Here is an 11,710-nt window from a genome sequence, read left to right as displayed (position 1 = left end):
GGGGGTCTTCTCTTTGTCCTTGAAAGGAGCTTGCTATTCTAGAGTCAGGAATAAATGAAGTTCTTGCCTCCGGTTAGCAGTTAGTGAACGCTGATATGCTGGCCTGCCTGGTTTGTCCCGGGAAGACCGTGTTCTGAAATAATGCCCACGCGTTGGATTGCCTCTCCTTTTCGTGGTGAGATTCAAGGCACCCGTTGTCAAAAGACCGGCATTTGTGCCTCTTCCCCTTCACATGATCTGACGTGGCACTTGACTGGAAAAGCCGTAGTGCCCGCAACTGGGGGATGATTTCGCGGCGCCACTTGGGAGGGGGATACCCTTGCAGAGGCAGCGGCAGGAGGGAAAGCCGCACTCAGGGCATCACAAGACTGCCCTCAGATGGGGTGTTTGGAGGCATAAATATACTACCGATTCAAAGTCGCACTCAGCAGCAGTGTTAAAATAAAATATGGAATATGTCATTTCTGTACACTTCCATCAGCACTACCATCTCTCACTGCCGCAAACTCCACATCAGAAGGGGCACTTGAAGTAACCGTTCTCCAGGGTTCTTTCATGAACGCTAGAAGCACAGTTTGAGGTCCTGTCTTTTCATTGTTAAAAAGTACTTTGCTTTGCCCCCATGATCCCGCAGTCTGCCTTTGTATCCCTGGGAAGCAGAGAGCCAGCCCGTCTGGAACGTTGAGCCTCAACCCGCTGAGACAGCGACAAGCAAGGCAAAGGGGGACCAGAACCGGTATAGCCACTCACCCCTCACCTCTGTCCCAGATTGGCTCACCAGCCGATCCAATGGGCAGCCGTTGTTGCCAGGAGTCCAAGCGAGGGCCCGCTCCCAAGTACGCCGATAGCAGTGGGGAATACGCTGAAATTGCAACGTCTAAGCAAGGAGATTGTACAGAATGTTCTGCAACTTGTAGTAGAACTTCTGAGCCTATCGTACAGCCAGTTCCGTCCTTTGCATGTAGGAGAGTGTCTTCCAAGCCATCCAGATCAAATGCTTTAATGGGTTGCAGAGGATGGCAGAGCTTGCGGTGGCTTCACGATAAGGTGTTTCACAATAACAAAACAACATTAAAGAAGGAGCTTTGTAGTATAGCATCTTTATAGCTGAATTCTAAGCATTGCCCTAGGGCTGGGGTGTCAAACATGCGGCCCGGGGGCCAGATCAGGCCCCCGGAGGGCTTCTATCAGGCCCACAGTGGAACTGGCTGTCTTCTGCTTCTTCTTCCAGTTCTGCTGCTGCTGTGTCATCGTAGGTTTGCAGCTAACAGGTACACATCTGAACAGCATACTCAAGATTGCAACAGCACAGACATTTTGATGCAATCATTCAGAGGAAGAGGTGTCAGTTATGAGACACTGTTAAATAAACAAAATATTTCAAGAGTACTAATGTTTTAAGCATGTTTTTATTTTAAGTAAAAAAAACACCCTTTGTGTTTGTGTCCTTTATAAAGTTTATATCTCCGCTACCTGGCATTACATTTTATGACACACATGGCCTGGCCCTCATAAGAAATGAGTTCGACACCCCTGCCCTAGGGAGTGGATCAAAAAATCCACAGGAGGGAGCCATCTACAGATAGGGAGGTTTTTCTACCAATCTGGGGGAGCCCCAGGTTTACAGAAAAATTGACAAATGAAAAAAGATGGTGAGCAGGAATTCCCCCTCCCCCCCCCCCCCCCAAGTTAAAGAAAAGAATAAGATCTCGCAATGCTGTGTTGTGAAATATCAGCCACCATTTGCAGGGGGGCTTGCCTAGCATCCCCATAAACATGAAGGCAGTAGCTGCCAGGATGGAGAAAGGACAAGTAAGGTCATGGTGGCAAAGAAGGAGGCGACAAGAGCAGGGTAAGTGGAGGAGAGACATTTGGAGGGGGAAGAAGATTGAGAGCAAGGAGCCCATGGCAGGAGGACAGGTAAAGAAAGAGGCAACAGGGAAGAAAGGTGGTGGTGGGGCAGTGGAGAAGAAATGGAGGATGCGGTGGTGGCAGAGGGAGAAGAGGCAGAGAAAGTGGGACCCAGCGGAGATAGTGGGATTTTCTATCCCTTGTGAGCTCCTCGTGGGTGCCCACTTGTCATAAATCTGATTCAGAGTCTGGATCAAAAATCTGCACGAAAGGGAAAGGTCCAGAAATGGGAGACACTCCCTGGTTTGCAGGAAAATCATCAAAGCTAAAAAATTGCAGTGAGAAGGGGGTTGGGGGGGGGAACCAAAAGAGAGGAGTGATGTCTAAATGAGTGCAGACATTGCAACTAAAAAAAAAATGCTGGATGAGATCTTGCAGTCATATATTCTATTTGTCTAAAAAAAAATTGTAGGTGGCAAACAGTCAAAAACGTTAAAGCCAGCTTTTAAAATACACTCATATGTGAAATAATAAAAAGCCACAAGTAAACAAAATACATAAACAGGAAGGAGATATCATTGAGGAGATGCCAAACGAAACAGAAAGGTCTTCACCCGCTGGCAGAAGACAGTGACCGAGGGGCTCTGACAGATCTCCCTGGGGAGGGAATTCCATAGTTCCAGCACCATGACCAAGAAGACCCCTTCCCCAGTTGCCACCCATCTAGCCTCTGATATCAGGGGCACCCAAAACAGGGCCCTTGAAGATGGCTATAGAGCAAGGGTGTCGAATTCATTTGTTACGAGGGCCGGAACTGACATAGATATTACTTTGTCAGGCTGGGCCATGTGTGCCATAAAACATAATGCCAGGTACTGGAGATAGAAACTGTATAAAGGACAGCAGCTGGTAAGGTCCGAGTTGGTTTATCCTCACTGCAGGGCCCCATGGACTGGGAGGGAGGTCCAGAGGAAAACCCACATGGGCAGACTGGAGAGCCAGCAGTGCAGCACTGGGCAGACACTCCCACAATGCTTGACTGCTGCAGAAGAGGTTGTTCTGCTGTGTTGAAGCCAAAATAGAGTGGCTCCGCCCACTCCCCACCAGCACTTCCTCCCTTACATCAGTTGCTCGTGGGCCGCATAAGAGCCCTGGACGGGACGGATCCGGCCCCCGGGCCTTGTGTTTGACACCCCTGCTATAGAGGTTAGGCAGGCTCATATGGGAGTAGGTGGTCCATAACGTACATAGGGTATTGTAGCACTTATGAGCAGTTACCTACCCTTGTATTTACACTGAAAAAGTTGTATGGTTGATCAGATTTAGTATGAACTGGGGGAGTCATTGTAAAGACTGTGATTTATAAGAATACACCAATTCTACATGGAGCTGCGGTGGCTTAAGTGGTTAAGACGCAGAACTGCAGGCTGTGGAAGGTCGGCAGTTCAGCAGTTCGAGACCCGAGTGTGCCGCAGGACGGAGTGAGTTCCCGTCTCTAGTTCCAGCTCCTGTCAACCTAGCAGTTCGAAAGCAAGAAATTGCAAGTAGATAAATAGGTACCACTTCAGTGGGAAGGTAACAGCGTTCCATGCACCTTGGTGTTTAGTCATGCCAGCCACATGACCACGGAAATGTCTTCGGGCAGCGCTGACTCTTCGGCTTTGAAACGGAGATGAGCACCGCAACCCTAGAGTCGGATTCGACTGGCTTTCGAGCAAGGGGACCTTTACCTTTTTACCAATTCTACAGTCAATGGGGCACTAAAGCAGGATACAGGTGTTTATACGGGCATTTTATACGATAGTTTACAAAGTTCTCCTGATTTTCCCCCCACTGGCAACTCCTTGCCAAGACACGTTTGGTGGTACATGATTTATCTTTAACCGGTTAAGGAGATTTTGATAATGTACTGTATTTCATATATATTTCATTGATGTTTCTAGTGGATTTATTAAATGTATATCCTCCTTCAGTTGTTCATTATCTTCTCAACCTTTTCGGTTACTTGACCTGTTTAGTTGGACTGAGTTTTCTTTCCCCTTCTTTCTCCTTGTGTGCTACTGCTTCATTCTGTACCAACTGTAACTTCCGGTTGGTCTTCAAGGGGAGCCCCATATATAATGCATTGCAGTGATCTGATCTAGATAGATGTTACCAGGACATGTACCACAGTGGCCCAGGAAAGGCTGCCTCTGGCTCAGTAGCTGAAGCTGGTGGAAGATACAGCTCTCCCTGTTTACCCAAAAAGTGGCAGCAACCTGACTGGCACCTTGGAGATTGAAGAATAGGTGGTGCATTTTCTGTTCTAAGCCCAGACCCTCTGATCAGCAGGCCGGTGGAGGCTGTGAGAGAGGGAGGCTTGAAACAAAGAGGATGGCATGTGAGCTGGCACAAACCAATGCTTATCATGGCACAGGCTCCTCCGCTGATTGTCTGTGATGTACAGCCCTGACCTGGATAGCCCAGGCTGGCCCGATCCCGTCAGGTCTCAGAACCTAAGCAGGGTCGGCCTTGGCTGGTATTTGGAAGGACGACCTCCAAGGAATACCAGGGTCGTGACGCAGAACCAGGCAATGGCAAACCCCCTCTGAAACGTCTCTTGCCTTAACAACAAGTCTAGCTCACCACTTAGTGGTGCATAATGCTAAAAGAACGTCTGTCTTAGGATCTCCTGGCTTTCTACACACAATGCCATACGATTATCATTATTATTGTGGTGCACAAAGTCTCTGGGGGTGGGCGGGAAAGAGGCCTAACTGGATGCATCGACTAGAGGTTTACACACAGATCTGAGGGAGAACTCAAGCCCTCAGGATGAGTTACTTCAGAATCTTGCATGAAAAGTGGAATGTCTTTTCCGAGCCTGTCAGAACCTGAAAGCCAAGCCACGATTAGTACTTGGGTGGACGACCACCAAAGAAGACCCGGGTTGCTACAAAAGAGGCAGGCAGTGGCAAACCACCTCTGCTCATCTCTTGCCTTGAAAACCCCACCAGGGATTGCCGTGAAGTCGGTTCCAACTTGACAGCACTTAATTTTTAAAAAAATATAAATTAAATGCAAAGTATTTGAAAGTTGATATCCTGCCTTATGTCCGGCCTTGAGTTCAAAATCACACAAAGATAGAGACATAAGGGTTGAATCCGACGACTCTCGCTTGTTGTGTTAGGAGGCTTCCTCGGAAGGACCCTGGCTCTTTATCGGTCCCGACAGAGCACAACATACTCAAAAAGCCATCTGCATTGTTTTTGATGATTTGCTGATGCTTGTCAATGTTCCCACCCCCTGCCGGTTCCCTAACCTTAACCCCCGTACGAAAGGGGGGGGGGAGTGGATTGACAGCTGGCGCTGCCTCTGTGGAATGCAAAGCGGTGTGTACGTGAGTTATGCTTTCTTTCCCCCAGTGCATGCTGTTATGGAAACAGTCTTCTGGATGCTGCGGAGTATGCAGATAGGAGGTCTTGGATGGGCTGCCTAGATCTCCTACACCCAAGCATGCCCTTTAGTGGTTTCTGCAAAACCCAGGTGTATTAAGTCTATGAAAAGGCTGTAGTTGTCTTCTTGGTTGTAGTCTGTGTGTGTGTGTTGGGGGGGAAGGATCCTCCCCACTTTCTCCCTTAGTAGGTGGGGTACACTTGAACAGCAGGCTCGTGAAGGGAAATAATCCAGAGAGTCTCTTAGAATCAAGGAACAAATGAGGGGTGGGGAAGGTTTTATTCTACATACCCGTCTCCTGGCTTCCTGCAAAGTATGCCAAACTGAACTGTTTAAGAGGGCTCTCCTGCGCAGGTAATAGGTTTTAGAAGCTTACTTGGTTTTAGAAGCTTGCTTGGATAAATGCTGAGGGACTGTGTTGTATACTATGGCGTGTCGCTTTTTGTAGACAGGGTCCTATTTATGTAATTTCTGTACTGCTGAATGTGTCGTGTGGATACTTCCGCTGTGCTTTAGTTCTTTCTGGTGGTTCCAGACTTTTAAAAACCCTACTTCGTTGGTTACTGAAATGTCCCATTTTTGGGTGTTTGAACTCTGACTGTGTATAATCCGCCTTCAGTCCCTGAGAGAAAGGCAAACCATAAATAATGCAAGCAAACAAACATAAATTAAGCAGTGGAAAATATAGAATACTGAAACAAATAATAAAGCAATTTCTTGATACCTAAAACTTACAAGCCATCAGATATCTCCCTTTAGAGATACACCAATTTTCCCACAGTGGGCATCTGGAAGTCGCTTGGCCGAAGACTGGCAGGGGACGTGCTCCTGGCTAGCCCGGATTTCAGATGCTCCCTCAGAAGGAGAAAGTGGGGTTCTCACCAGTGTTCCCTCTAAGCTGAGTTAGTGTGAGCTAGGTCACCATTTTTTAGCCTCCGGCTCACACATTTTCTGTCTCAGCTCAGGAAGGACGGCCCCAGATCAAACTAATGTATGCAGCAGCCAAATCGCTCGCTCACAACTTTCATGCCAGTAGCTCACAAAGTAGAATTCTTCCTCACAAGACTCCGCAGCTCAGAGGGAGCATTGGATCTCACTCAGGCTTCCTGCCAAAGGAGAACTTGGCCAACGAACGATTTTTCCAGGACCAGTCCAGGTGGAGTTCTGTACATGGTACCTGTGGTACTGATCGCAGTTGAAGTGGATGGGGTGCAGAGAAGCATTAATGGGTATCAGGCCAGAGGAAATCCCTTCTAGGTTGATAGGTCACTATTTCCCCCCCTAGAACGTAAGGGGGCACTGTTAACAAGCACCCTCCTTGATTTGCAGGGAGTTGTTTGGGTTTTGTTTTGGTTTTTTGGCCTGGGCTTATCTAGGGTGAGCTAATCAGTGGTCACCCCAGTGGCATTACCCCTCATAAGAACATAAGAGATGCCAATGTTGAATCAGGCCAAAGGCCCATCTAGTCCAACACTCTGTCACACAGTGGCCAAAAATACCAGGTGCCATCAGGAGGTCCACCAATGGGGCCAGGACAATTAGAAGCCCTCCCACTGTTGACCCCCCCAAGTACCAAGATGACAGAGCATCACTTGCCCCAGAGTCCCTATCTATACCTTGTGGCTAATAGCCACTGATGGACCTCTGCTCCATATGCTTATCTAATTCCCTTTTGAAGCCGTCCATGCTTGTAGCCACCACCACTTCCTGTGGCAGTGAATTCCAAGTGTTAATCACTCTTTGGGTGAAGAAGTACTTCCTTTTATCCGTTCTAACCCGACCGCTCTGCAGTTTCATGGAGTGCCCACGAGTTCTTGTATTGTGAGAAAGGGAGAAAAGTACCTCTTTCTCTACCTGCTCTTTCCCATGCATAATCTTATAAACCTCAATCATGTCACCCCTCAGTCGTCGTTTCTCCAAGCTAAAGAGCCCTAAGCGCCTTAACCTTTCCTCATGGGGAAAGTGTTCCAACCCTTTTATCATTCGAGTTGCCCTTTTCTGCACTTTTCCCAAAGCTATAATATCCTTTTTAAGGTGTGGTGACCAGAACTGCACACAGTGTTCCCTCCTGCTCCAAGCTCTACGAGGTCTCCACACGGAGAGTGACGAGGGGCAATCCCAGGCTCTGAGGTGCTCTGGGCAGACATCTGCCCACTACCAGGCCTGCCATACCTCACAGTGGTCACACCTGTGTGCCCCCCCTTCTCCCATTCCCAGGCCCTCCCACTACCCGTGCTGAGTTACCTACACCACCCACACACCTTTCCCCGACAGAACTGGCCGGTGAATGCAGCTGGGAGTACAGCTGCCCTGGCTAACGGCAGCACCTCCTGTACACACCACATGCCTTTCCCCAGTGACACTGGGCAGCAGGGACCACGGGTGGCAGAGCTCTTCAAGCAGACAGAAGGGGGACGGGCATGCAGTCAGGTGGCAGGGGAGGTGCATGAGCAGCAGCGGACCCCACCCAGAGCCCTGGGCGCTGGCCCCTACCCCACCTCAGGGTATGCTGATGTCGGCCCTCAGTGTGATCTTAAGTGATGATCGCGCTAGAAGCTGCAGCAGCAGGCTGATGTGTGGATGTCAGGCCAATGCAGAATCCCGTGCAACAGAAACGCCAGCTCCCGGCGACAGGTGCCAAGACCTTGCTTGGAAAGGGTGCTGGATGGTGTCGTCGATTGGATCCCTTCAGCCTGGCTGCCGCTGAGCCCCAGGCATTCTGCTCTGGCTGCGGTCCAGCTGCCTCACGATTGGTCGGTTCTCAGCCTTGGAATGCTCTGGAGGCGAAGGCATTGGTTGCTGTGGCTGTTATTGAACTCATTGTCCGTCTCTGTTAGTAGTCTGGTCCAGAAAGAGACCACGTCTCCCAGGATGAAGCTGTGTGTTTGGGGACTGCGAAATGTGCGTAGCCCATGCTGGGTCCTGTGTGCATCGGGGCCCGTCCTTCCCTTCCAGCTTGCGGCCTTTTAGGACTGCCGGCTTCCGGTTCAGAAGGGATTCCCAGACTGATCCCATCCTTGTTCTCCTGCAGTCTACATTCAGATTAAGCTCATCCCGTTTGCTTTGTGACCGGTAGATAATCCCGTCACCTCAGGGAAGCCCAGGGAAGCTTCCGACTTCTGGCGACTGTGAATGACCCATGAAATGACCTCCAAAACATCCTTCCATTGACAGCCTGGCTCTGGTCTTGCAAAAGGAGGGCCTTTGTGGCTTCCTTGATCTCACGTTGGGTCTTCCTCTTCCCCTGCTGCCTTCAACCTTTCCTAGCATTATTGTCTTTCCCAGTGCGCCCTGTCTCCCCGGGAGGTGGCTAACGTAGGAAAGTCCATTAGTAGACAAAGCCAAACTTGCGCTCTGCTTTCTGTGGAGGGATAGTGGCAAAAAAAGAGATGAAAAACATCCCTGGGAGAGGCAGGGGCGGCTCCGGGCGCCTCTCTCCCCTTCTCATGGGAATGGCGAAGGGGAGGAGATGTTCTTCGTGGTAAGGTTTTCTCCAAGGGGCTCCGTGCAGTTGTAGCGAGGCAGGCTTGTTTCTCGCACCTCAGTGCAGCCAGCAAAGAGTTGGGGACACTGCCCTGCACAGTTTTCTCATAATGCAAACCATGAAAGTGGAGGGCCTGTGGACGCAGATCCAGCAGAAGAGGTCTCTCATCCCCGTCGGGTACCATCTGCCCCAGCATGAACAAAAGAAGGTGAGCAGGGGAGGGAGCAGCGGTCCCATAGCAAAGAGCAGGAAGCAAACACCTGGCTTCCCCTCCCTTCTGAGACGGATGGGTGCCACCAGAAACGGGTGGAGGGCAATGCGCTCTCTAAGCTGTGGAGTCCTGTGAGCAAAAATTCTGCTTTGTGAGCTACTGGCATTAAAGTTGTGAGCGAGTGATTTGGCTACTGCATCAATTAGCTTCCTCTGTAGCCATCCTTCCTGAGCTAAGACAAAAATGTGTGAGCTGGAGGCTAAAAAACGGTGAGCTAGCTCACACTAACTCAGCTTAGAGGGAGCACTGGTGGAGAGGTGTCCGCAGAGAGCTTGTGTGAGGTCCCTGGTGCCAGGTCCTTCTGTGTTGCCCTTTTAAAGTCCCAAGCGGTGCTGGAGTGTTACAGTGCCATGGAGACTATTGCTCTGCCCTGCCGTCCACTGTCCCTTTGGATCACTGATTGGCCAGGCCAGGCCGGTGCAATCAGGGGGCGCAAAAACAGTGGTAAACGGCAGCAGAATTTCATACTCTTCACCAATGTTCCCTCTAAGCTGTGGAGTCTTGTGAGCAGAAATTCTACTTTGTGAGCTACTGGCATTAAAGCTGTGAGCGAGCAATTTGGCTCCTGCGTGAATTAGTCTGCTCGGGAGCCATCCGTCCTGAGCTAAGAGAAAAATACGTGAGCCGGAGGCTAAAAAACTGTGAGCTAGCTCACACTAACTCAGCTTAGAGGGAACACTGCTCTTCACGGTGCTCTCCAGTGCAGGCTGTTGACAGCAGTAGTTCGTGGATCTGTGTGAAAACAAATGCAGCCAGCCTTCAGTATTGGTGCTGGGGAGGAGACAGAACACCCCACATGTGGGGTCCTTGGAAGGGCTGGATTTTGCTTTGTTCTTGCAGCAGTCGCGGGAGCCCTGTTTGCTAGCCGACTGGCATGTCAGGAATCACCTTTTGGCTAGGCAGCACAGATGCGGGCCCGTCACTGGATTTCTCCTCCATGACCTTCTTTGTCCTCTTGGCCTTGATGTCTTTTTTTGCTCTCACCTTACACATTTTGTGTGTGTTCGCTTGCAGGCAGTCGGCAGTGGTGGAGTGCAGCTAGCCATGGAGAACGCTCTGACGGCCCGGGATCGGGTGGGAGTGCAGGACTTCGTACTCCTTGAAAATTTCACCAGCGAAGCGGCTTTTATCGAAAACCTGCGGAAACGATTCAAGGAGAACCTGATCTATGTGAGTAGCGGAGCGGGGGAACGTGTGAGCAGCCCTCGTCCTCCTTCGGCCGGCAGTGGCTCCCAGCGTTTGCTTTTTCATAGAACCATTTCTGTGGTGGTTGGGTGCACCTGTCATAGTCCCCCCCCACACTCTGGAGCAGAGGATTGCAGACGCCAGCATCTGGCCGATCCTGATCCAGGGGTGACGCATACCCCCCTTCACTTGGTTCCTCCCTCGAGCCGCCTTCCCTTCTGCCTCATAGAGAAAGCAGGGGCTAGCAATGCAGTGTTAGAATTCCAGGTGAGAGGCCTGCAGGAGGTCATCTTCAGCAGCGTCCCTTTTCTGGGAAAGGGTTTGAGGATATCCCAAACTTTTAGAATGCCAGCTGGTTTCTCATCGGTTTTTCCACTCCGGACACATTGTGAGCTGAAGACTGCTTTTTTTTTTTCCAAGGACGCCTCTTATGATCGTGCCCCGTGGGGTTTCAAAACAGAGGGCCAAAATTAAGGATATCCTGAAGCTTAAAACCCTTAAAGTTGACCACAAGCATGGGGCTCTCTACTGATGGACAGGCTTCCTCGGGAGGTAGTGGGCTCTCATTCCTTGGAGGTTTTTGAGCGGAGGCTAAATGGCTGTCTGACAGCAATGAGGATCCTGTGAATTTAGGCAGATTGTGAGAGGGAAAGGGGGGGGGAGGGATGAGCCAGTACTCAGCTCTCATGGCCCTTATATGCCCAGGGTAATGCTGATCGTCGCTTTGGGGTCAGGAAGGAATTTTCTTGCAGGCCAGATTGGCCCAGGGATCCTGGAGGGTTCTTTGCCTTCCGGGGACCTAGAGCAGGGGTCACTGGGGGAGGGGGCAGGTAGCTGTGAATTTTCTACCATGGGCAGGGGGGTTGGACTAGATGACCCTCGGGGCACCTTCCAGCTCTCTGTTTCTGCTGCTCTGTACCGCTTTGCTGCTTCTGCTCACGCCCCGAGGCCTGCCTGACTCTTCACCTTCTCCCTCCTCAGACCTACATCGGCTCTGTCCTGGTCTCGGTGAATCCATACAAGGACCTGGAGATCTACAGCAAGCAGAACATGGACCGCTACCGAGGCGTCAGCTTCTATGAAGTCTCTCCTCATCTGTGAGTAGCTGGGGGGGAGGGGGGCGTCACTCAGCAGGTGTCCGGTCACTGATTCTGGCTCTCACAAATCCAGAGACTGCCCCGTCACCCTTCCTGGCCTCCAGTTTGGTGTAATGGTTAGGAGCACAGACTCTAATTTGGGAGAACTGGGTTCGATTCCCCACGCCTCCACATGCAGCTGCTGGTGTGACCTTGGGTCAGTCACAAGTTCTCTCAGAGCTCTCTCAGCCCCACCTACCTCACAGGGTGTCTGTTGTGGGGAGGGGGAGGGAAAGGAGATTGTAGAGCTGCTCTGAGACTCCTTCGGGTAGTGAAGGGTGGAGTATAAATCCAATCTCTCTCTCCTTCCTTCCTTCCTTCCTTCCTTCCTTCCTTCCTTCCTTCCTT

At 50.6% G+C, this 11,710-nt stretch overlaps 1 protein-coding gene across 1 annotated transcript in view; it reads left to right on the top strand.

Moving 5' to 3' along the window:
• The window catches only part of MYO1C (myosin IC), a 71,644-nt gene that overhangs the window by 24,143 nt on the left and 35,791 nt on the right, over positions 1-11,710 (top strand). Inside the window, exons 2-3 of the mRNA XM_015421904.1 lie at positions 10,056-10,211; positions 11,208-11,323. Of these exons, the coding sequence (XP_015277390.1) occupies positions 10,056-10,211; positions 11,208-11,323 (272 nt within the window). The remainder of the gene's footprint in view (positions 1-10,055; positions 10,212-11,207; positions 11,324-11,710) is intronic.

This window comes from Gekko japonicus, unplaced genomic scaffold (assembly GCF_001447785.1).
Source record: "Gekko japonicus isolate JY-2015 unplaced genomic scaffold, Gekko_japonicus_V1.1 scaffold21, whole genome shotgun sequence".
Lineage (NCBI taxonomy): Eukaryota > Metazoa > Chordata > Lepidosauria > Squamata > Gekkonidae > Gekko > Gekko japonicus.
The sequence above is the reverse complement of the archived record's forward strand: the minus strand, read 5'-3'. Positions and strand labels throughout refer to the sequence as shown.